Raw genomic sequence first — 24,841 nt, 5'->3', positions numbered from 1 at the left:
GTCCATGGGTAGCCCCTGCAAAGCGGTCCCTGGCCAGGGAGAGTCCCTTCAGGATCCTGCAACACCCATCTTACCCACCAGTACTTCCCCAGGCGGGTCCCTGATTTGCTGTGTAGCCTTAGGCCAGCGGCTGCCCCTCTCTGGGCCCGGTTCCTGACTCGGGGCTGTGAGGCTCAGCCCCAGCCCAGCCCCGCCTGGTGCCGGCTCTGCCTCTGCCTTTGCCTGGCTCTGCTCCAGACAGCAGGGCAGGGCTGTCACATGCTGAGCCACGTGACAGGCAGCGGCCGGGGGCTCCATCCCACGCCGAGGACGGGGGGCCCCGCGGCCCGTCACCCCCATCCCAGCTGGCTGAAGCCTCCAGGGACCAGAGCAGGTGTGGGCCAGGAGACCTCTCCTGCCCCCCAGGTAGGCAGGGGCAGCGGGGAGGGCAGGGAGGTGAGGAGACTCCCAGGTGCCGGGTCAGCCCAGGGGCCCCAGGCCAGGATCCCGGGCAGACCCAAGGCACCGAGGCAGAGAGGCAGCGGTGGGCCCAGGGCCCGGGCCCGGGGCGGTGGCACAAAGGATGGTCCTGCCCCCGCACCTGTAACCTAATCGCCTGGCTGTCTGACACCAGGAGCTGCTCGGGAACCATCCCCCTCGGCACAGCTCAGGCGCCAGGGGAGCAAGCTCACAGGAACCACCATGGGGACACATCATGACAGCTGTCCTCGAGGGCAGAGGGTGGCGCTCTTCCCTAAGGAGGCGATAGGGGACATCTGGGGACGACACGGCCCCTCTGCTCCAGAGCGACAAGCTTCCAGTGTGGGTCCTGGCCCTGACATTCTTGCCCCAGGTGGTCAAGTCCTGTCCCCTCTCGAGGGCCGTGTTTTCTCGCCGTAAAACGTCAGGTTGCAGGGTGACATATTATTCCGTGAGGCGGTGCTGGATGAGGTGGTGTTGACAGACACGACAAGATGGGGAGAGCTAGGGAATGGAGGGGTTCGTGAGCCCTGCGATCGTCTTTCTGGACTCCAGCCATCTTTGACGCTGATCTCTTCGTTTTGCACATGGAAAATCTGACGCTCGCAGGGGCTGGGGGGTGGTGTGGGGGCAGGGCTTTCCCTGTGATTCCGGACTACTGGACCCCCACCCCACACCATAATTCCCAGGGTCACTGCCTTGGGCTCTCCTCCTCCTCCTCCTCCTCCTGGGCCTGGGTCCCTGCTCACCAGACCTTGGGCTGGACCCCTCCGATCAGAGCTCCCTAAAGAATTGCGGTGTGGCCCTGGCCTCATGCTGGCCTTCTTTGGGCCCTGCCTGACTCCTTCTCTGTGGTCCAGGAGAGGATCCAGAGGCCCCTGAGAGAGGAGGTGGTGAAATCTCAGGCTGCAGCTTCCAGCTGGCCCAGAGCCAAGGTCAGGCAGGAGGCCAGAGCGGCCCCACCCCAGGGGCTGGCCCAGCCTCGGACATTTCATAAGGGCTTGTGACTCATAAACAACAGGGCAGCAAGGCAGAGCAGGGACGGCCAGGAGGAAGGGCAGCTTGGCAGGGCCTCAGGTACGATGTCCCAGGGAGGTGGGGTTGGAGCAGCCGGCAGTCAGGGCCAGGACCCCGGCTGGTGGGCTTGCTCGGGGACTCCAGGTTGCCGGCTGCCTGGGCAGGCCTGGCCACTCACGGCCACATGACACAGGCTGGCTTTGTCTTCCTGACTGCCTGGGGAGAAAGGGGAAGGAGGGAGGAACTTCCCTCTGTCCCGATCTAAGAATGAGAGTGGGAGAGGGAGGGGCCGAGGAGAGGCTCTGGGGTTCCTGAGGCTGGTGGTCAGCGGGCACCCTCCTTTTGTGGGAGCTGGACCACCGTCTTCCTCTCGCTGGTGTTACTGCGCATCTTTTATGGGTCCGAGGGCCCCAGCTCCGGTCCTGGCTGCCCCGGGAGGGAATCCCATCCTTGGGCGGCGGGGCGGGGGGGAGTGAATTGGGGAAGGGGTGGGGGCGTCAAGCATCCACCTGGCAACACGTATTTCCTGGGCACTGCTGTGCGTGCCCGGTGCTGGGGCAGGGGTACCCAATGGTTCTGGGACGTCTCATCCTTGGGAACGGGCTCTGCCAGAGTCCAGGAAGGTGGGACCAGCCAGACCCACCCGGCCTCGAGGAGGGACTGATTCTCAGAGGGACATTGCTGGCATCGGGGGAACGGGTAGCCCGACCTCTCTGTAGGGTGGGGCTGGGGTTGGCTCAGCCCACAGGCCAAGGGTTGGTTCCCAGTTCCTTTGGTCCCCATTATAGGGAGGGGACTCCGCCAGAGCTTCTGGACAGCCTATGAAAATCCAGCTCAGGCTACAAGGGGAGATCTGGGCTATTAGGACCTATGGGGTCACCAAGGCCGGCCCTGTGACGTCTGCCTCCGGCAGCCTGATCGGGGTCCCCCAGGCCCTCAGACCACCACGTTTATCTCTGTCTCCGTGGCCAGTTCCATATCCCTGCCCCTACGTGGCTCTTGCCTCCCTGGTGCCCACACTGGGCCAAGGTCTCCTGGGGCTCCTCCCCCGGGGTCTCCGCCCTGAAGCCGGCACAGGTGTCCTTCACAGTCTGTCTGAATAACCATCCTGCAGAGCCATAGTCACCGAGCACTCACGGGGCTCGGCCCTGCACAGAACACTGCGCGCCCGAATTCTCCCAACCACGGGGCAGCCACAGGAACCATCCCTATTTCACAGATGGGGAAGGTGAGCCACAGAAAAGCTGAGCCACCCGCCCGAGGACTCCTAGCCAACAGACAGGACTGCAGGATCCCGACCCCGGGTCATCGGGCCCTGACACGTTATACCAAAAGGATGCCCTTAGGAGGCCTCTGGGACCGCCGAGGAAACTGAGGCAGAAAGACTGACAGAGCGGGCAGAGGCTGGGGTGGGAGGAGAGTAGGGTCTGCACCGAGGATTGTTCGTCAGCAGGACTGGCCAGGATGCAGTGGGTGGGGGCAGGGGAGTAGATTCCCAGTGATGCTCTGGAGCCAGCAGACCTGAGTGCCCACCTTATTCACCCCTCCTTAACTCCACGCGACCTCTCTGGGCCTCAGCTGCCTTCAGGGTCACCATGCTAACACCCACACTGCACCACCCCAGGCACCCAGGCTGGCATGCTGCAGTCAGGGCCTGCTTATCATGATGGTTAGGGGAGCCCTGGGCCCACGGCCTTGAGGGGTCGCGGCTTGTCCTCCCCCGGCCTCCAGGCCATCCACTTATTGGTGTCATCATCAACTGATGTAGCCACTCTCACCACCCCACCCCCTGCCGCTCTCACCCAGAAGCATCAGGTCAGGAACAGATGCGGCCGAGTGGGTAGTTGAAAGTGGGGCCCTCAGCACCGAGCCCGAGGGGACCAGAGGGGGAAGCAGGGTGGGGGCCGGCAGGAACAGCAAGGAGGCAGGGAACGGGAGCAAACAGCACGCCTGCTCCCCCCGAAGGCCCCTCCCGAGCCCAGCCACACAGCCCGCCTGCCGGGCCCTGCATCTGTAGTTCAGGCCAGCCCACCGAGGTGTCCCGTCTCCCCAGGGGTCGGGCTACCCTGCTCCCCACCCAGCCACGCAGGGGATGAAGGGTGGATGGTGGCAGCCCTGTGTTCCTCTGGATTCCAGTTTTCTTTCTTTTTTTTTTTTTTAACGTTTATTTATTTTTGAGACAGAGCATGAAGAGGGGAGGGGCAGAGAGAGAGGGAGACACAGAATCCGAAACAGGATCCAGGCTCTGAGCGGTCAGCACCGAGCCCGACGCGGGGCTCGAACTCACGGACCGTGAGATCATGACCTGAGCCGAAGTCGGCCGCTTAACCGACTGAGCCACCCAGGCGCCCCTGGATTCCAGTTTTCAATGTAAAGAAGCTAAGCGGTCTCGGGCCACCTCCTTGCCGTCTCTGGGCCCAGGTATCCCTCTCGTTGTGGGAGAGGACAATGCCCTCAGCAGGCTGTCACGGTGGTCCGATGAGTCACACAGGCACAGGAAATGTGATTCAGCATCCTTAGGAGCCTCCACAGCGTCAGATGTACCCCGGGGGTGAGGGGCGGGGGACGGGGATGGGCTCAAGGACTCCAGCCCAGCCCGATACACGAACCCCCTCATCTGGGTGTCGTTTGTGAGGTCACAGGCCCAGGGTCCCGTAGATCCCAGGCAGAAGGTGGCCTGGGCTCCTTTGCACGCCTGGGTTGTGCCCAGCTTCCCATCCCCCAACAGGCACCCCTCGGTCCCTCAGTCCAGAGTGACCAACCTGCCGGGGACGCTATCAGGTGAGTTGACCTCAGTGTTGCCAAGAGAGGCTGCTGGAATGTTCCATCCAGAGCTGCACCCCCACGGAGCTCCCTGCCCCTCACTTGCCCAGACCTGTGCCATTATAGTTACCTGCCTTACATTTTTGTGGGTTCTTCACATGCTGTTATGAAAAGGCACGGGGGGGGGGGGGCAGGGTGCTGTGCTTTGCCCTCGACATCCGTCAGCGGGGGTCCGAAGGTGTGAGCGAGACAGAGAAGGAAGTGGCGGAGGGTGGAGAGAAAGAAATGTTTGATGGGTACTTAGTAACCATAACCACCGCTGGCCTTTCTTGAGCGCGCAGCACGTGGCCTGTGGCCAATGCTCTACATGGCTTTATGCCATTTAGCCATCAGGACGGTGGCAAGTGCCACTGTCGTCCCCACTTTACAGACAAGGAAATTGAGGCAGAGAGATGAGTTAGCTGCCCGGGGTCACAAGGCCAGTATGAGTCTCGGCCAGGGGACAAGCCCGGATGGCAGGCAGGGCTCTCGGCTCCTGGGTCTTGGCACGGGCCAAGACGGAGGGCGGGGTCTGGGGGTCAAGGCCGAGACCGAGAGGGGCTCTGAGAATGTCCCCTTTCTGCTACACTGTCACCCTCTCTGGGGGCCATGGGGCCTGCCTTGTGCCCCAGGCAACTGCTCAGTTAATCTCAATCAGAGCAGGAGGCCTGTGGGGTCACCCTGGCCCCCATCATGCCTAGGGCTCCAGCCAGGCTCTCAGCACAGAACGCCCTATGGGCTGGGCCATCCAATTGGCTGGAGCAGGCTCAGCTCTCGGGACTATGGAGCATTCCGGAAAACCGAGGGCCGTGGGGTAGCCCCTTAACCGTAGCTGGCAGCCTTGGGTGCACGGATGTCCAGCCCTGGGCTCAGAACTGGACAGCACGGTCTCATCCTTGAGAAGCACCGTGTCAGCTGGCGGGCGCTCCCATGACCCCCTAACAGATGAGGAGATTGGGGCACTGGGACCGAACTCAGGGAGGCAGGCAGAGAGGGGCCGGGGGCAGAGAGGGTGAAACCCACTCCTTGTGTGAAGGAATAATCAGGGCAGGCTGTCAAGAGGAGGCATTAGCCAAGCTGAGACCTGAAGGGAAGCGAGTCAGAGCGGGCAGGCGGAAAGGGTCCCCACGGGTCCTTGGCACCAAGGCAAGAAGTGAGTGCGTCACCGTGTTCCTCCGATGAGCTTCGAGTAAACAGGTGGGGGCCCGGGGGACTGTGGCTGTCACTCAGGGCAGTGTCACTGCCCCTCAGCCCTTGCGCCCCACTGTTCTCTGCTCTTCCATCCCTGGCACCGGGGACGGGGCACAGAAGTGGCCACTGCCCAGGTCACTCAGCCCCCTGAGCCGCCACCACCCAGCCTGGCCTCCCCAGGCTAGGAGCCGGAGGGGACAGTGTATTCTGTGTCTGGACGGTCCCACAGGGATGGCCACGGTGGCTGTTGGTGGACCGTCCCTCTACTTACCAAACTCCTCCTGGTTACTCCGTGCAGGCCTGGCAGGGACGAGGGCTGCCCCATCTCCCCGAGGGGCACCTGGGTGGGACGGGGGCGCGGCCTGGGGGCAGGAGAAAGCGGGGTCCCCTGGCTGCCTGCCAACCCTTAGCGGCAGTGGGGTGGCTGTTCCCCAGCCCACGCCCCATCCTGCACCTCAAGGTCCGGGGCTCTCCTGCCCCCTGGCCAAAGGGAGGGGACTGTGAGCCTGTTGGGGTGCGTGACTGTACGCATGTACGTGTGAGTGTGCCCCGCGTGGTGTGCGTGTGCGCGCGGGGGCAGCCCGGGCCCTCTGGGGCTACACGTGTGTCCCTGCGGGAGTGACCTGAGCCCTCGTGGCTGCGGCCAGGGCCGGGGGCGGGGGGACTGGCCGTGAGGGTGGAGGAGCCCCGGCCCACGCCGCCCCCTCCCTGCAGGATGGACCCCTTCGCGGACACGCTGAGGCGGCTGCGGGAGGCGTTCAGCGCAGGGCGGACGCGGCCGGCCGAGTTCCGGGCGGCGCAGCTCAGGGGCCTGGGCCGCTTCCTGCAGGAACACAAGCAGCTTTTGCAGGAGGCGCTGGCGCAGGACCTGCACAAGGTGAGGGGGGGCGGGGCAGGGGTGAGGGGGCAGGACTGGGGGAGCAGGGATGGGGGGCAAGGATGGGAAGGGGCGGGGCTGGGGGGGCAAGGATGGGAAGGGGGGACGGGACTGGGGGGCAGGGCTGGGGAGGCCAGGATAAATGGGAGGGGACAGTGGCATCCTCTAGGCCCCCAGGAAGGGAAACTAAAAGCCCATCAAGCCCCACCCCCTTCCCTGTGCCTGGAGGGCCTCTTCTGCAGGGCCATCCGCTCATTTCTTCACCCACTCCACAACTATTTACTGAGGACCTACTACGTGCCAGGTACACCGTTCTAGGCTCTGGGGGTACAACAGGGTAAAAAACAAAGTCCCTGTGCCCAGGGAGCTGGCCTTCTAGAGGGAGGCACAGAACAATAAATAAATAATTGTATATAGCCTGTTGGATGGAGAGACCCTCCCCGGGCGAAGGGGGCGGGAGAGGACCAGGATCAGGGTGCTGTCTTATATGTGGAGGTCAGGAGGTCAGGGACAGTTCCCCCAAGAAGATGGCATTTGAGCAGAGACATGGAGAATAGTGCCTCACGGCACCGGGGGTCATGGATCAGGGCACCCCCGTCCTTTGGGGACAGCAAAGTGTGGCCACAAGGACTCATGCTGAGGGTGTGGCCTGGCGATGCCTGTTCCCTTTCTCAGTGTCCCCAACCTGCCATTAACCAGGATGCTCTGGGACTGTAGCCAGGTGAGGCCCAGGCTTCCTTGTCGGCCATTTCTGGAATCATCCATCTCTCTGTGAAACCAGCGTGCCAGACCACACCCCCCTTGGTGTGCCCTTGCCTGAGGGGCCCAGCTTTGCCTTCTGTGGGAAGTGTCCCACTCCCTGGGCCTGGTCCAGGATGGAGGGGCTCACATCTCCCACCCCCAGTGAGCCTCAGCCACCGCCCGCCTGCTGGCCTGGCCTGGCCGCCTCTGTGAGACCTGACCTGTCTATCTGGTCCCTTTTCTCCCTTGGGCTCAGATTTTACCTATTGCCTCTCATTCCAACTCCTCAAGGCTCCAGGAGCACAGAAAATCAATCCTGTCCCTGACCCTTCTGGCAGACAGCATCTGCCCTGCCTTCCCTGAACCAATTCTCTCATTTCACCCCCAACAGTCCTTCCAGGTAGGGACAGTCACCCCCAGTCATCCCCACAGGAGGCTCAGAGAGGGCATGTTCTTGCCTCAGGACACACAGCCCTGGCTGAAAACAGCCTCCTCTTCCAAAGTTCAGCTGGGTCCAAACGGCTCATAAACTGGTCCAAACCTCGCTCAGGTCAAGGGCCACCTTGCTGGGCGGGAACGTGAGCTTTGGACACAGGCTTAGCAGAAGGCATGCCTGAACCAGGCTCAGCTCCTAGAAGCGCTGGTGTATGTGGTTCTTTTCCCCAACGTCCCGGCTCCCTCTTCCTCAAGGCTCAGCTCTGGCCCTGGCCTTGCCCCTGGCTCGTTGAGTGACCCTGGACAGGCTTCAGTTCACTCTCTGGACTGTACTGGCACACCTCAGGCTCGTCCCTCTCGATTCTAGCGGGGGAGAGTTTGCACTATAACAGCCGAGTCTCGGGCATCAGGACAGCCTGACTCTGTATCCCAGGCCATGGGCCTCCAGCTCCTGTAGCCCTCGGCCGGGTCTCTTCTCCCCGGCAGGAGTGGAACAGACATACCCAGAGGCAGAAATCAGGATAATAATCCCCCTATTGATTTTTGCCTCTCTCTCACTCCTGCCCTGTCCCCTGGGCTGTGGGAACTATCCGCAATTACCCAGGGACATCTGTCCCCGGTGTTCCCCTGCAGACAGCAGGCCACAGCGCGGCCACACTGACAGTTGAATTAGATCTTGTCCCTGCTCTGCTCGACAGTCCTCGCCCCCGTTGCCTGGCCCATCACCTCACCCACTCTGCTCTTTGTTTAGCAGGAACATAGCCAGCCTGCACCCGCCTCAGGGCCTTTGCACATGCTGTGCCCTTTGCCTGGAAGATTCTGCCTCCAGGTATCCTTAGGCTCCCTTCCTCCCTATCTTCGCTGCTCAAATGTGCCCGCATCTCCGAGGCCAGCGCTGACTATCTGGTATAAAGCAAAGCAAACACACATACATGCGCACACAAGCACACACGCTTATGCACTCGCACACGCACGCTCGTGCACAGCGCCCCCCCCCCCACACCTATGCTCCGGCAGTCTCTCCCTCTTACCGTGTTTCGCCTTCCCTTGCTCTTGTCACATGAGTGTTCTCCCTAGCATGTTGGCTGTTCCTCTACAACATCGGCTCTGTCCGAGTCATCAGGCTGTCCGTGCATTCGGTCACGGCTGTGCTCCTGGCACAGGAGGGGCCCCTGAGCACTGTAAGCATTCACCGACCACTGAGTGGATGAATGAACGAGCAAATAAGAGGAGGGCTTGCTTGGAGGAGGCTGTGCCCGCCACAGGGCTCTGGCCGCCTGCCAACGCTGGTCCCCTGGCCTCTCCCCCGCAGTCAGCCTTCGAGTCGGAAGTGTCTGAGATCAGCATCAGCCAGAGTGAGATCAACTTGGCCCTCAGGAATCTGAGGGCCTGGATGAAGGATGAGAAAGTGCCCAAGAATCTGGTGAGCCAGCCTGGGGGTCAGGGCGGGCAGGCAGCCAGGTGGAGGGCGGCACAGAGCGGCTGGGGGGTCTCTACGCCTCGTCACTCACCACCATGCTGGCGGGGGCCCAGGCCACGCAACTGGACTCGGCCTTCATCCGGAAGGAGCCCTTCGGCCTGGTGCTTGTCATCGCCCCCTGGAACTACCCTGTGAACCTGACCCTCGTGCCCCTGGTGGGCGCCCTTGCCGCAGGTGAGAGCAGTTTCCACCTTCCCGCTGCTGCTGTCCCCGCCCTCGGGCCTCACGGTGGCCCACAGAGCCAGTGAGCAGGGAGCCGGCAATAATTGGCTAAGAAAACCTGCTTCCCACCTGGCCTACCATGCCCGGGCTGTGGGGCCTTGGGCCCGTCGGTCACCTCTCTGAGCCAGATTCTTCTACTGAAAGGAGAGTGAGGCAGGATGGGAGGGGCCACCCCCTCCCAGCGCTCCCCCTGCCCTGCCCCGGCCTGCAGGGAATTGCGTGGTGCTGAAGCCATCGGAGTTCAGCAGGAGCACCGAGAAGGTCCTGGCTGAGGTGCTGCCCCGATACCTGGACCAGGTGAGCCGGGCAGGGAGGGGACCGAGCAGCTACCCTTGGGCCGAGCAGGGCCAGGCAGGCCCCCTTGGGCAGGACCCGAGTTCCACCCTCAATCCTGCCTCCCCTGGGTTGTGTGGCCATGGCCGGGTCACCACCCCTCAGCCTCTTTCCCTCTGGATGAAGCAGAGGGGCGGGGATCACAGCTGTGCTCTGAGGGGCCTGTCCCCTGGGGACTCCCATCTGTCATCTGGTCACCCCTGCTTGCCACGCCCCAGCCTCCGCTCCCCCAAACCCCAGCCAGGCTCTTAACCACACGCCTGTGGGGCTGCGGCTGGCAGGTGCCCAGTGTCCCCGGGCAGCTCCCTGCTCCCACCTTGGTCCCACCTGGTCCACCTAGAGCCCTGGCAACTGGGGGGTCAGGCCAGGCAAAGGGGGGCGGCCCCACGCAGGCAGGCCAGCCTCTGGGTTCTCCGGGCTGGGGTCCCAGAGGGATCCCTCTGCCATCCCGTCCTACAGAGCTGCTTTGCCGTGGTGCTGGGCGGGCCCCAGGAGACGGGGCAGTTGCTGGAGCACAAGTTCGACTACATCTTCTTCACGGGTGAGGCTGACCCCCCGGGACCGTCTGAGGGCTGGGTCCTATCCCCTGGCGCAGGCCCCTTCACTGGTCACAATGTCACAGAGGACAGCATCTGTCCCTGCTGAGCTCTCATTGTGCCCCCACGACCTTCTGTACCACCCACTGGCCTCAGGACCTTGTACGTGTGACCCCACCAACCCAGAGGCCTTGTGGAGGGCTGGACAGGTGAGGGATTAGAGGCCAAGGTGACAAAGAAATGAGGCCCCCAGCCTGGGTCACCCCCTGGGGCCAGGATTGGGGAAGGCTGGATTTTCCTTCCAGGCCCTCCGAATGGTTCTCAGAGGTCACTTGTCATCTCCCTGGCATGTGTCCACGAGGCCCAGGAACCACCTGGCTTCAAGTGGCCAGGAGGGAGTTTCTCTGAGTGAAAGAGCTGAGGAGGCAGGTAGGTGGCAGTCTTAGCTGGCCAAGGTTCTGGAAGAGAGCGAATCTTGCTCACTGGCCTCCTGCCTTGCACCCTTTGTCCACATCAGAGCAGGGAGAGCGCTGTCTCTGCCTTTCTGCCCCCCCAGACCCTACCACAAGCCCAGGACAGGGCCCAGAGGCCCCCTGCCTCGGCGGTCAGGGAGGGTGACTATGGAAGCAGGGGGCAGGGTCCTCAGCTGGTCCTACAGATTCCTAGGGAGGGTGAGAAGACAGCCGGGAGGAGGCCGTCCTCCTTCCAGCATCCCAGCCGCAGCTCGGCGGGTTTGGGGCCTTGGGCCCCCGTGACTGCGGCCAGGAACCTGGGCAGCTCGTGCAGGGGCCGGCAGACTGACCCGGACATACTCTGCCACAACCTCCCGGCTTCTCCGGGCCTTTCCTTATCTGACGATGGTCACAGGTCTGTCTCCAGGACACATGAACTCATGGGAGCCTTTGTCACGGCACATGGCCTGGGGAATGTGTTGTTCACTGCATTCTGAGAGAGCGTGCCCTGTCCAGACTCTGTCACGTCATAACGAGGGCACAGGGGACAGAGAGAGGAACAGCATCTCTTGGAAGGGCCCGTGACAGGAAGCTCGTCGGGGTTCAACAGACAGGGAGGACCTCACAGGAAGGCCTCCCAGACAAGGAGATGGTTTTGAAAGACAGGAGGACCTGAAGGAGGAATGGGGGCGGGGGGAAGGTGGGTGGAGGGGACTGTGAGGCCCTGCAGATCAAGCCAGAGGAGAGAGGTGGGGACAAGCAGGTGGCCACTTCAGCCAAGAGTCAGGAGCAGAGGGAAGGGTGGGTGGTGAGGGGGGCAGGACGGCCATGTTGGTCGGAGAGGGAGACCCAGGTGCCGGCCCCTGGAGCTGGACTCTGGTCTCGGGCCAGAGCAGTCAGAGTCAGTGCTGGAGGAGCCTGGAGAGGTGGGGAGGGGTGCAGGGCAGCGTGGAAGCAAGAGTCACTGGCAGGGTGAGCCTGGGACCAGAAGCAGGGCAAGGGGCGCCTGGATTTCTGACCAGGCAGCTCGGGAGAGGGAGCAGGGGCCTGGCTGGCTGCCCCGTGCAGAGCCCTGCACAGACTCCACGGAGACCCTGCGTTGTTCGGGCTGGTCTGGCGGAGGACGTGAGCAGGGTCCTGGTGCAGCTCTCCGGGGAGTGGGCCCTCCTCGAGGGGTCCCGATCCCCAGGCTGAGGCCGTCCCGCCTGGCTGAGGTGACTGAGGGCCACTCTGGTTTCTTTCCGCCACCAGGGAGCCCTCGGGTGGGCAGGATCGTCATGTCTGCGGCCGCCAAGCACCTGACGCCCGTCACGCTGGAGCTGGGGGGCAAGAACCCCTGCTACGTGGACGACAACTGTGACCCCCAGACCGTGGCCAACCGCCTGGCCTGGTTCCGCTACTTCAACACCGGCCAGACCTGCGTGGCCCCCGACTACGTCCTGTGCAGCCCTGACACGCAGGAGCGGCTGCTGCCCGCCCTGCAGAGCGCCATCACCCGCTTCTACGGCGAGGACCCCCGGAGCTCCCCGAACCTGGGCCGCATCATCAGCGACAAGCACTTCCAGCGGCTCCGAGGCCTGCTGGGCTGTGGCCGCGTGGCCATTGGCGGCCAGAGCGACGAGAGCGAGCGCTACATCGGTGAGCCTGCCGTCCTGCCATGACCCCCGTGGGAAGGCCCGTCCATGAGGCGGGTCCTGCCTGGGCCGCGAGCCTGGGCCGCGAGGCTCCCACCTGGGCCGCGAGGCTCCCACGGCTGCACTGGCCGCGTCCAGCCTGGACCCCGGCTCTGGGAAGACCGTTGGGAGACACGGGCGCTCCGCCTCAGCCCCAGCCAGGCTGGAGAACCCCTCACAGTCCTTCCTGGGGGCCGTGGGGACACCGTCTTCCCCAGAAGGTCCCTGAGCCCTGCCCGAGGCCCCCCTCCCCAGGGCTGAGCCGCCCCCTGTGCCCGCAGCCCCCACAGTGCTGGTGGACGTGGAGGAGACGGAACCCGTGATGCAGGAGGAGATCTTCGGACCCATCCTGCCCTTCGTGAACGTGAGGAGCCTGGACGAGGCCATCGACTTCATCAACCGTCGGGAGAAGCCCCTGGCCCTGTACGCCTTCTCCAACAACAAACAGGTGGGGCCTCGGGTGGGGCTGGGTAGGGGTCGGACAGAGGTAGAGACAGAGGCCAGCAGTGGATGGTGGGGTGGTTGCAGCAGAGGGGAGGTGGCTCTAGGACTGGAGTGGACCAAAGGGACTGCAGGGTGAGGGGTCCTGTTTCTCTGGGACAGTCAGACCTCTTCTCCTTCCCATCTAAGCCACCGTCTCCTGGGCCTTTAGAGAGCAGCCCCCAGAACCTCCTCCCGGGGTTCAGTGTCCCTGCTCTACCAGTCCCCACCTCGGTCTTCCTCATTATCTGGGCTGGTAGACAAGGGTCCCCTTCCAGCACCTGGCTCATCGAAGGCACACATGGCATGGGGTGGAATGACAGTGGAGGGTGACGGACCAGACGACGCAGGCAGGACAATGAGCCCCCGCCCCCTGACCGGCTCACCCGCTGTGGGCAGCCTGGGAGCCTCCAGGGCACTGGGTGGGCGTCCTCAGTTCGGGGCCCACCTTCCCCTCTCGCCCAGCTCCCACGAGATCCCTCGTAGGCTGGACAGGATTTTTTTTCAATAAACTTTTTATTTTGGAGTTATTTTAGATCTACAGAAGATAAGAGCCAGTCCAGGGAGTCCCACTATATCCCACGACCAGTTGTCCTTCTTTAAGGGCCTGTGTGTTGGTCCAAACTAAGTAGCTGAGGCTGGTGCGTTACCGTTAACTCCACTTCGTATTTGATACGGATTTTGCCAGCTTTCTTTCCAGCCTCAAGATCCAAGCTAGGGTCCCACGTTGCATTCAGCTGTCATGGCTCCTCTGGCCTGTGACCATCTCTCAGCTCGAGAGCTACTGGCAAGGTCTCCGGCAACACTGCCCCCACTTTCAGCGGTCTGTGGTATTGCCCATGAGAGAATTACCACGGAAGCAAGGGCTGGCCTCTGACGTCCTATCAGGGATCCGCGGGATCCACACATCGCGGGTGAGGTTAACCTTCACCACTTGGCCGAGGTCTTGTCCGCCAGGGGCCTCCACCAAGAGAACTTCCTCTTTGGGAACGGTCACTAGCCCCCCTTCCACGGGAGGGGGGTGATTCAGCTCTACCTGCTGGAGGGGAATCTGTGCACAGATCACCTGGAATCTGCCAGAAAGGTTTCGCTCTGGAATCACTTCTTTGTATCAGCGTGGACTTGCTCGTATCTGCTTTATCCTCTGGGTTACAAGGCAACACCTGGCTTGTTTCCTTGCTCAAGCTGTCCTGCTCTGGGCAGTGGGAGCTGCTAGGTCCCTCAGACATCCAGCCCTCCATTCATCGAGTCACCCTTTTGTCTTCGGACCATTTCCTTCCTTTCAGGGTCTACAAGGTGCTTTGGCTCATCCTGTATTTCCCTCGCCCAGCCCTAGAACCAGCCATTCCTCGAAGGAGCCTTGCTTTACCTGGATGGGATTAACTTTAGTGGGGTGCCTGGGTGGCTCAGTCAGTTAAGCATCCAACTTCGGCTCAGGTCGTAATCTCACGGTTCGTGAGTTCGAGCCCCGCATCGGGTGAGCTCAAGCCCCGCTCTGGGCTCCAAACTCCCTCTGCACCTCGTGGGATTCTCTCTCTCTGCCCCTGGCTCACTCGCACGTGCTCACTCTCAATAAATAAAATAAGGTAAAACATAAAATTAAAAGACTGAACTTTAGAAAATGCAATCCGGGTTTTCTGGAAGGGGGTTGTCTGGCAGAGTGACTTTCAAGCTCTTCTGAAGGCCCAGCACTGCCTGGGAGACAAAGAATCACACCTATGAGGCTTGGCTGCCCCCGTGACTTGCCCCTACTCCCCGAGAAGCACCGTGACACTCCTGTCCCATCTTCTGTCGCGATTGCTGCTGGCCTCCACGTGATTCCTGAGCCCCTGATGGGGGGGTTCACTCTACCCACCGTCCAGACAAGCCATTAGGTCAGGATCACGTGTTGAAACTAAATACAGCCAAGTTTTCAGCAACGACTATTTAGCGTTTACTAATCTTCTTTCCCTCTCGTTCTTCAAATACACCTATAGGTTAAAGAGAAAAGATCTTCCTGAAGTCACGCAAGGGCCAAGTTAATGTTTTTAAAATACCAATCTGGCTGTGTCGCCCTGGGTCAATGTCCTCCCTGTGCTGCACACCGCATGGGCCAGTCCCTGGGTCTCTGCACCTGTCCCTCCCTCTGCCTGGGGGGCCCCCTTTCCCCCTGAGATGCCGCAGGTGCAGCTCATCCCTCCTCTGGGACGCCTCCCTGACGACCTGGCGTTTCACCCTGAACTCTCCGTGTCCCCAGACGACCGCTGGGCTTCCCGCCTCCCTCTCGGCTCTAAGCCTGGATCCCCAGCAGGGGCCACACAGAGCAGATGCTCAGGAAACACATCCCGAGTTGGGGGCTCAGTGTCGGGTGCCACGCGACCACACCCCCCTGCGGCTCACACGTGGCCAGACTCTTCCTGGTGGCCTCTTGCTGCCCAGCCACGGGGTCTCATCGCTGCTTCCCTTGCAGGTGGTCAAGCGAGTGCTGGCCCAGACCAGCAGCGGGAGCTTCTGCGGGAATGATGGCTTCATGCACTTGACCCTCGACAGCCTGCCTTTTGGAGGAGTGGGTAGGTAGCCGGCACGGCCCCGCCTTCCCTAGCTGTTGCCAGACTGAGGGGCATCCCGACATCTCCATCCTGAAGAAATCTTCCAGACTTGTCCCTGCATGTACACGTGTGGGTGGGCCCATGGAGACACAATTCAGGGTTCTCAGCCCCACTGTGATCGCTGGCCCTGCCCTTCTCACGAACAGCACGGCTCCAAATCTGCCTACCAGCTCACGCGGGGCAACCTCGTGTGTCCCCGTCATTCCACGGTGAGGCTATCAACTGCCCCTTTAACCCTTCCTGTGTCCCCTCAGTCCAGCACTTGGTATGTCACCCCCTCCCCCAGGAGATAGGGGCTGTTCCCTGCCCGAGGGAAGCCAGGTGAGCGGGGATCCCCGGCCCCGGCAGCCCCCATTCCCACTGCAAAGTTCTGGCCTCCGAGGCAGGAAACCTTAGGGCTGGTCCTAGCGAGCCCACTGGCCGTGTGACCTGGGGCAACCACGTCCCCTCTCTGAGCCCACCTCCTCCTCAGTGGACTGGGAGGGCCAGACACTGACCCCGGCACCTGTCTACGCTAGGCACCTGGGCAAATGACCCAGGGCCTGGCAAGCTGTCCGGGTGGGTGTGGAAACTCCCTGGGAGCGGCCGGTGCCACAGGAGCACACAGTGGGCTGAGGGCCAACACCGTGGCTGCGTGGACTGCCCCCCCCTCCCCCGTCCTGGAGCCCCGACCTAGCCCTCCCGTCTCCAGTCCCAGCCCCTCCTCCCCAGGGTTAGTGGGGCGGTCTGTCTGGGGGCGAATCTGATCCTGCTACTCCCCCCAGGATTGAGCAAGGCCCTGACTCACAGCTTCCGGAGGCCCAGCTCTTCCCGGCCTGGCGACGGGGTCCTGCTCCCACCTCCTCTCCCTGCTGCCCCAGCCACACTGAGCCCTGCCCAGGCCACCCACCTCCAAGGCTGTGTTGTCCCCAAGCCTGGGCCCCTCTTGCCCACACCGAGCCCTGCCTCTTCATCTGGTCAACTGTACGTCCCTCAGACCTCACTCCCGCCAGGAAGCCCTCCCTCACTGCCCCCACCCCACCCATCCTGGGTCTCCTGGACTTGCGGTGCCGAAGCCTGGTCCTTGACTGCCTCCCCACCTGGATACTTCAGACTCCTAACACACCCCAGGACTTACTTCGTCCACGGGCCTGAACACCTGCCCGACCCCCACAGCTCTAGGAAGTGGGTGCCATGGTCACCCGATGTCACATGCAAGCAGACCGAGGCAAAGTCAGTTGCCCAAGGTGAACTGATTCAGAGCAGGGATCGACTCTGGGCAGTCATTCCAGAATCCACACCTTTGACCACTGTCTACCTATCTTGCCACAGCCTCTGGTGAGCTGCTGCAGGCTCGGGGCTAAGCCCATTTTACACATGGGGAAACTGAGGCTCGGAGGCGAGGTCATACTGTGCGTGACTGGCAGAGCCCAGGTCTGTCTGACACCCCTCGGCTGGCCAGGGAGGGGCTGACTGCTGTCTCCCATGCCCCTGTACAGGTGCCAGTGGGATGGGCAGATACCACGGCAAGTTCTCCTTTGACACCTTCTCCCACCACCGCGCCTGCCTGCTGCGCTGCCCCGGAATGGAGAAGATCTACTCCATCCGCTACCCGCCCTACTCACCTCGCAAGCTGAGCCTGCTGCTGATGGCCATGGAGGCCCGTGGCTGCAGCTGTACCTTGCTCTGAGCCCGCCTCAGGCACTAGGGTGTCGCTCCAACTCTCATCTGAGTCCACTGCCCCTGCCACCTGCAGCTCCTGGAGATGTGGCCTGGGCTTCACACACAAGGAGGAAAAGACCACAGCCCGGACCGGCCTTGCCCTCCTCCCTCCCGGGGCCTTCTCCTCCAGCCCTCAGCCTCCTCCCTTGGCTGCCTCCCGGCTAGGACGGGCCACGGTGAGGGAGCATGGGAAACAAGGCAGTAACCTGCCCTCTCCCACCTCCGATGTAGCCACCTGTGTCCTGGGAGAGGCCGGCAGACAGGGATGCCTCTGAGTCACCCCCCTTCCTGTGAAGGGTGCAGAAGGGGCCCTGGAGTCTGGTCCAGGCCACACCGCAGACCTGCAGTGGCCCAGGCCCTGGGCAAAAAATCTTTGCCCTCCCTCCCTGAGTTTGTTTTTCTATCTGCACAGTGGAGGTGATGTCTTGGCACCTTTGGAGATCGTCATGAGGATTCGATTTTGCAGTTTAATAAATGAATTGTTGACCCCAAGCTCCCGGCATCCTGTCTCCTCCTTTGCGTGGGGTCAGTCTGTCTCCCCTCAGGCCCCTTGGGAGTTCTGAGCAGTCTCATCCCCGGGGACTGGGTGTCTTCCCCTCGCCACATCCCACATCGGACTCACCCTCTTCCCTGTCCTGCTCACCCTCCGGGGCCCTGACGCCATGAAACAGGTCCCTCATCCGCTCACCCACCAAACTAAACCCTGGGGGATCCCTGCTCAACACTCCCTGCTCACCTCCCAAGTCCCATCTTTGAGAAAACTCCTGAGGGTTGTATCATGCTGTAGAACCTGCCAATGCGCACACGGAACACCAGGCCCGGGGCCATCTATCACCTCCCCTTTCCCCGTGGGCCCGACCTCAGGGCACCCGAGGAGCTTCCCAAGCTGGACCGTTCCACCCCCCAGCCTGAATCCCTTCAGTGGCCCGCCGAGTCAGGACCCACACGAGTCCCTGCGGGGCTCCGCCATGGCCCTGTGCCCCCACACCCGGCGTGCTCCTTTTCAAGAGGACTTCTGCGCGCACGTGGGCACGCCTGCTCTGCCCTTGGACTGCCCTGTTTCTCCTCGCGGACAGCCTGGACATCACATCATTCAAGAAGCCTTCCATGACCACCTCCCAATTCTCCCCAAAACACAGAGGCGGTCCCAAGGGCCTTCTCGGTGCCCGCAACCTCCGGGGGCCCTCTGCCACACAATCAATCCACTGGGAGGAAACAGGTTTGGTGGCTGTTGAGGGACAAGGATCCCGAGTCACACAGATCTAGGTGAGATTCAGGCGGCCGCACTTTGCAGCCCGTGCCTCATTTCCCCAGCTGTAAGGCGAGAATAATCCTCCATACAGAGCTCCTGGGTAAAGGTTTAGCGCCGAGCAGGCACGGCTCCCGCGGAATCACTGCCGGCCGCAATTCTCAGCACCGTTATCACACACAACCCGCAGCGGTGAGCTGCCGGCCTCCAGCACGGGATGTCCGGTCCGACCCGGAGCCACTTCCTAAGCCACGCCCCGGATGTCCCGCCTGCGGTGGTGGGGGCTCCTCGCTTATTGGCCTCTCCAACCCAACATGGAGGCGCCCTACGCAACTTCAAGTGCCTGCTCTCCCCTAGCCAATCAGAGGAAAGATGCTGCTGGATCCCGCCTCTTTCAGGGGCACTATTGGCCAATCAGAGTACGCCGTAAAAGATGAGCGCGGAAAAGGTGAAACTAGCCGGCCCAATGGCAGCGTCTCAGAGTGTAGGCTCCGCCTCTCGGCGGACAGGCCACTCAGCAAGGGAAGGAGAGGCAGCGCTTCAAGGTGGGTGCTCAGGGGTCAGCTGTTAGAAGCCGGACCTCGGCGGCGCGGCGTCGGGGGGTGAGTGCGGTGCTCTCGTCGGCCCCGTCGACTCTGCGCCAGGCTTCATCTCGGTCGGCTCACGACGCGCGGCCCGGGTGCCCTTCAGCGCGCCGCGAGCGGACCCGTGACCCGGCACCGTCAAGGCGCATGCCCGCGTCTGTGGGGTCAGAGGTCACGGCGAAGGTCGGGCAGATGTTGGGCTAGGTGCCTGGCTCTGGAGTCAGCGGTCCTGAGAGATGGGCCCGAGACAAGTCACAGATCACGGGAAGGGCACTTTCGAGCTTCGGCCAGATGCCAAGCTCTGGGCATGTACACCTCCCTTCGTTCTCGTGGCCCCCATTCCACAGATGAGAAAACATGTCAGATGACCTCCCCCGCCCAAGGTCACTTGGCAGGCTAGGAGACCGGTCCAGAAGGACCTTGATGCTGGGGAAAAGAATTTGGTCCCGAGGGTTATTTAAGCCTTTAAAAGGGTTTCCAACGGGGGTGGACTGTGGGTGTGCAGGAGTTCCATACTGGTCCCACTCTCTCCACCCCTCAACCCCCATTGTGTGACTTCGGACAAGTCACTTAACATGGCTGAGCCTCAGCTTCTCTGTGTCTCTCACGAGGGATCCTTGTAAGGACCATATGACAGTGTGTGTGACCCCCTAGCCCAGTGCCTGACACAGTGGGCTGTCGGTGCTGGTGGCTGCTGGCCAGCTTATTTGGGTCAGCTTTGGGGAGGATGAACAGGGGAGGGGAGAGGTGGGAGGCAGGAGCACCTATCGGGGAAGAGAGGAGGGATGGATTTTAAAGACTTCTTAGAAGGTGAGCTAGATGGAACTTGGGCCCACAGATACTCCCTAAATCTTAGCCTCGCTGAGCGGAGTCAGGTTTGGAGGGCTGAGAGGCGCCATACCTGGGAACAGGGAGGCCTTGTGTGCCTCTGACAGGAATGGGGGGAATAGGAGACCAGGTGACACATTGGGGTCAGGGCTCCCGCAGTGCCAGACTTCCCGCGGGGACAGGTCTGGGACCCACCCGTGTCTCCCTCCGTTTTCACGCCCGCAGATGCACTGCCTGACTACAGCTACGCTGCTTCGGGCCGTGGCCCAGGCCGCACGTGCAGGTAGGACCAGGGGAGCCTTTCTTGGGGCGCAGGGGGGCCCAGCCTCCCGATGTGAGGCTGCCGCTGACAGCGTCATCCCCCTCCTTCCAGGGCACCCCAGTGGCCGGAGCCTCCACAGCAGCACGGTGGCAGCAACCTACAGTGAGTCCCGGGGCACTTTGAGCCTCATTCCTGATCAGGAACTTGCCAGAGGCAGGGGAGGAAGCCTGGGTTCTAGTCCTGGCTTTGCCAGAGGCTCCCCCTCTCTGAGCCTCCGTTTCTGCTCTGTCATGACGATCAAGTTTGATTCATGGGGGCAGGGTCTGTCAGTTAGGGGGTGGGGAGCCTTCCCTGTGGCCACACAGGGGCATCTCAGAGCCACAGGTGGGAGGGGGTGTGTTGGGGCAGGGGACTGCCAGGTGTGAACCTTGGGTGTGCATCCTCCTCACCAGGACCCCACCACCCAAGCCCCTTCCAGCCCCCTTCAACTCCTGGGCTCAGATGGCTGCCCAGACACAGGGAAAGGTGGGCAAGGATTGGCCAGGGCCAGAGGCAGGCCTCTCCGAGCTTGCTGAGGTGGGAAGTTTTGGTGAGCGAACAGGCCCTTGGGGGGAGGTCCAGCTGGAAGGAAGACCAGGCCTTTTTTTTTTTTAATTTCTTTTTGAATGTTTATTTATTTTTGAGGGAGGGAAACAGAGCCGGAGTGGGGGGGGGGGGGCAGAGGGAGAGGGGAGACACAGAATCCGAAGCAGGCTCCAGGCTCCGAGCTGTCAGCACAGAGCCCGATGCGGGGCTCGAATTCATGGACCGCAAGATTATGACCTGAGCCGAAGTCAGATGCCTAACCGGCTGAGCCCCCCCCCCTCCCCAGGCACCCCGTGACCAGGCCTTTTCTCCTTGAGTCGGGTTCGTGGGGGACTTGGGCATGTGCGGCTGTGAGAAGCCCTATCACGATGGCCCTCCGCTCACCTCCCCTGCAGAGTTCGTGAACATGCGGGAGACCTCGATGGACATGAAGTCGGTGACCGACCGGGCGGCTCAGACCCTGCTGTGGACTGAACTCATCCGAGGTGGGCCCTGGGGGGAAGGGGCCGCACAGGCAGGGCGTGGGCACAGATTGTTGGGGGAGGAGGGGCCCCCACCCACCCACCACCACGCCCATGCTGCCCACAGGCCTGGGCATGACCCTGAGCTACCTGTTCCGGGAACCGGCCACCATTAACTACCCGTTCGAGAAGGGCCCGCTGAGCCCACGCTTCCGGGGGGAGCATGCACTGCGCCGCTACCCGTCTGGAGAAGAGCGCTGTATCGCCTGCAAGCTTTGTGAGGCCGTCTGCCCTGCCCAGGTGAGCCACTGTGGCCCCTGCCCTCGAGGAGGAGGCTGCAGCCTGTTGCGGAGAGGGGGAAGCTGGGCAGCCTGGGGCCCGAACTCTGGTCCCCCTGCTGGCTGTGTCCCCAGGAAAGCCCCTTTCCCTCTCTGAGTCCTGTTGCCGGGCCGGTTCAGCGTTAGTGAGTCATCGGAGGCAGGCTTGTGGCCCTGAGTGGGCCGCGTGACCCACGTGACATGACCCACGTGGGTCCCGCGCCTGGGGTTCTGGTCAGGGGCGTCAAACCTGGGCTTGGGAGCCACGGGGCGGCCCCTGAAGGTCTCCGCTTTTGCCCTGAACACAGCAGCAGTCTCAGGAGCTGTGCACGTGTGCCTGTCACAGGGCCAGCCCTGAGGACACGCGTGCCGCAGCTGAGGCCCTCCCTGCCCCTGGTTGCTGCTCCTTGGAGCCCCCGGCTCCAAGTTCTGTTGGAGGGTCCCACATGGACCACCCAGAGGCGGGGGCTGTTAGTGTAGAAACAGAAACATCCAGCTGAGGCTCCTGGGCAGGCCCGTGGGCGTGCCCAGCTGGAGCCCCAGCGGGCACCGTGGTCACTCATCACCGCACAGTGATCCCGCCCCCCACGCCGAGGCTGCTCCAGGCCATGCGCGGTGGCCTCGATGTCTCTGATCCAGCCACCCCGGCGCACAGAGAAGAGCCCCCAAACAGCAGAGGTGGTAACAGTCACCGGGCAGTGAGCAGCATCCACGGATCAGGCATTGTTCCAGCTCATGACTTATCTTTACATCAATCTAGGATGCAGAGGTGATCATCCCTGTCTTTATAGACCGGGAAACTGAGGCACAAAGAAGCAAGGCTGCCAGTCTAGGGTCCCACTGAATGTGGGCATTACACTGCTGGGGGGCACGTGAAGGCCTTTGGCACACCCTTTGAAGGTCCTTCGGGCTGTGGGAGGTTGGCCTTTTGCCTGCTGGCACAAAGCCGTACCCAGAAACTGAGGGTTAAAGACCTACCTTCGGGTCTGGGCTTTGAGCCTCACTTGCTGTGTGGCTTTGGGAAGCCCCTCAACCTCTCTGAGCCTGAATTTTCTCATCCCTTAAAGGGGGATAACCAGACATAAATGGGAGAGCTGTTCAGCGTGCAACTGACAGCCATTGGGCTAGTCCTGAGGACCCGCCTCGGGGCTACAGGCCCTGCAGTGAACGGAGTAGGCAACAGTCCTCCCCTCGTGGGACTTAGGTTCTCAGGCGGGAGATGGCGGCAGTTAACAAACAAGAAAAATGTCAGCCAGGGCACATGCCAGGCTGTGTGACGGGGGCCTCCTGGGACGGGCGGCAGGGAAGGCACATCAGGCTGAAAGTGGGTGGCAGGCCCTGTTCCGTGGCCCCAGAGCGACCCCTCCAGGACAGGGCAGATGGGACAGGAACGAAGGGTAAGGAGTGCCCCGTGCCCCTCTCCCAGGCCATCACCATCGAGGCCGAGCCGCGGGCCGACGGCAGCCGCCGGACCACGCGCTACGACATCGACATGACCAAGTGCATCTACTGCGGCTTCTGCCAGGAGGCTTGCCCCGTGGACGCCATCGTCGAGGTGAGTGGGCATGGGGTTGGGTGAGGCCGGGGCAGCGGCGCCTTGGAGCCACCTCACGTGGCCGCCCCGCCCCCGCCTGCAGGGCCCCAACTTTGAGTTCTCCACGGAGACACACGAGGAGCTGCTCTACAACAAGGAGAAACTGCTCAACAACGGGGACAAGTGGGAGGCCGAGATCGCTGCCAACATCCAGGCCGACTACCTGTACCGCTGACGCCCCCCGCGGCCCAATAAAAAAGCTCTGCCCTCCCGCACCGCCTCTGTCCTGCATCCCGGCCACGGCCTGTGGACTCCTCCCCAAGACAGGTCCTTCAGTGGGGCCACCAGAGGTGGCCCGGCCTCCCTGTGGGACTCTATGGGCCCCTTTGGGGCTCCCTGTGGCTGTCAGCCCAGAGCGGCCCTGCTGCACACCCGTCTTCTGGGCGATGCCTCTAGGCTCGGCCTGGGGTCTGCTATTCCCATAATCCTGGGTGCCCACAGGGTCGGGGGCTGGACCTGCCCTTGCCCGAGGGCCTCCCACGACTCCACCCTACGGATATGGAGCCTGCCAGAGCCTTAGGCAGAAGTACATCAACCGCAGAAACTCAGGCCAGGGCGTTGTCCTCCCCCAGAGAGGCCTGCTGGGGGTGGTGGGTAACTGTCACAAGGAGGTGACACAGACCCCCCTGCGCCTGAGCTGGCCTTGTCTCATCTCCAGCCACATCCCCTTTCCTCCCCAAGTTCCCCAGGCCGGGCTGCCGGCTTGGCTTCTGCTTGCCCAGAACTTCCGGCTTCGCAATCCCGGCAGCGGCGTGGTTTCCCTGTGGGGCCACACGCTAGCCCCGTGTGGACAGAATCGTCAGAGACGGCTCCCTCGAACTCAGTGCCAGGGCCTGCGGAGGGACTTCAGTATATTCTCAGCTGTGAGCAAACAGCTCAGAGAGGTGAAGTGACCGGCTCAGAATCACACAGCATGCGTCCGATGAAAACTAACTCGGTCGGAGATCTGAGTCCCCCTTCTCCGTCATTTCCAAAAGTACTTTTTACAAAACACTAACCACCCATGATGTTTCACGGAAAGAAGGGAGAGGAGGGTGTTCTGTGAACCAGTCAGTGCGGGAAATGCCCCAAGTGCCCTCTTTCTGTGAGAGGCACCGCGTGTGACCACGTTCAAGGCTCTGAGAAGGCCTGTAGCAAAGAACCCCAGCCTTTCCCCAACTCATTCCCCAGGACACCCCTTTTTCTCCTCACTGCTGCTAGCTGGGCCATCTGGTGCTGAGGTGGCCCAGGACCTGCTTGGGCCCCCACAGCCTAAGGAACAAGGTGCAGAGCTGAGGAGTGAGAGCAGGCCTGGAAGGGAAGACCGGCCCCCGGGAAGTGTCTGTGTGCCTAGCCCCCGGCCAGCCCCGGTGGCTGTGGGATGCCAGGGTTCTGCAATAATGAGGCAGGTTTAAAACTCCTAAATCACCTCTAATTTCACTTTTCCCAGGTAGAACCAGCATTAGATCATTGTCATGGAGCCTATATTTGTACACAGAGAAACAGAACACTTCTAAAAATGGATCAGGGGGCGCCTGGGTGGCTCAGTGGACTGAGCGTCCAACTCTTGATTTCAGCTCAGGATGCGATCCCGAGGTCACGAGGTCGAGCCCTGTGTCAGGCTCCGTGTTGAGCGTGAAGCTGCTTGAGATTCTGTCTCTGCCCCTCCCTCCCCCGCTCTCGCGCTCTCTCTCTCATTAAAAAAAAAAAAAAATTAAAAATGAGTCAGGCTATCCAGCTCCTGACTGGATTCTTCCCCCTTCTGACTTGTCAGAAACTGCGCGCGCGCGCACGTGTGTGTGTGAGTGTGTGCGCAGCACCTCTAATGCCATTTTGTAACAGTGGGGTCCTGGTCTCCCCTGCACCAGGAGGTATTGACCTGAGGCCCCCATTGGTGCTGTTTGGTTGTGTTGAGGGGTCCTCCCCACCCTGGAAATAGACCTACAGTGCCCCAGGATGGGGGCCCCCACTTTTCAGAGGACACTGACCTTGGCC

At 62.1% G+C, this 24,841-nt stretch overlaps 2 protein-coding genes across 13 annotated transcripts; both read left to right on the top strand.

The window, feature by feature from the left end:
* Positions 1–265: 265 nt before the first annotated feature.
* ALDH3B1 (aldehyde dehydrogenase 3 family member B1) lies at positions 266–16,996 on the top strand. Of its 10 annotated transcripts, XM_053202844.1 has the most exons (13): positions 1,988–2,704; positions 4,205–4,257; positions 6,184–6,346; positions 8,274–8,351; positions 8,835–8,945; positions 9,056–9,176; positions 9,436–9,521; positions 10,017–10,098; positions 11,797–12,183; positions 12,500–12,666; positions 15,148–15,247; positions 15,433–15,495; positions 16,765–16,996. In XM_053202844.1, the coding sequence occupies exons 1-13, from the start codon at positions 2,696–2,698 to the stop codon at positions 16,953–16,955; spliced, it is 1,611 nt and encodes a 536-aa protein (XP_053058819.1). In that variant the 5' UTR covers positions 1,988–2,695; the 3' UTR covers positions 16,956–16,996. The 10 variants fall into 10 exon arrangements, with proteins under 10 accessions (XP_026900997.1, XP_053058817.1, XP_026900992.1 ...); XM_053202842.1 differs by lacking the exons at positions 1,988–2,704; positions 16,765–16,996 and adding an exon at positions 303–405 and having other exon boundaries at positions 15,433–15,768; XM_027045191.2 differs by lacking the exons at positions 1,988–2,704; positions 15,433–15,495 and adding an exon at positions 309–405 and having other exon boundaries at positions 8,277–8,351.
* Positions 16,997–18,686: 1,690 nt separating this feature from the next.
* Positions 18,687–23,079, top strand: NDUFS8 (NADH:ubiquinone oxidoreductase core subunit S8). 3 transcript variants are annotated; one of them, XM_027045203.2, is made up of 7 exons: positions 18,687–18,781; positions 19,874–19,931; positions 20,022–20,072; positions 20,891–20,980; positions 21,084–21,256; positions 22,700–22,828; positions 22,911–23,079. In XM_027045203.2, exons 2-7 carry the CDS (start codon positions 19,874–19,876, stop codon positions 23,040–23,042), a joined length of 633 nt encoding a protein of 210 aa, XP_026901004.1. In that variant the 5' UTR covers positions 18,687–18,781; the 3' UTR covers positions 23,043–23,079. The 3 variants fall into 3 exon arrangements, with proteins under 3 accessions (XP_026901004.1, XP_026901005.1, XP_026901003.2); XM_027045204.2 differs by having other exon boundaries at positions 18,744–18,838; XM_027045202.2 differs by lacking the exon at positions 18,687–18,781 and adding an exon at positions 19,038–19,125.
* Positions 23,080–24,841: the final 1,762 nt, after the last annotated feature.

This window comes from Acinonyx jubatus, chromosome D1 (assembly GCF_027475565.1).
Source record: "Acinonyx jubatus isolate Ajub_Pintada_27869175 chromosome D1, VMU_Ajub_asm_v1.0, whole genome shotgun sequence".
In the NCBI taxonomy this organism is placed as follows: domain Eukaryota; kingdom Metazoa; phylum Chordata; class Mammalia; order Carnivora; family Felidae; genus Acinonyx; species Acinonyx jubatus.
This window is presented reverse-complemented; position numbering and strand designations above follow the sequence as displayed.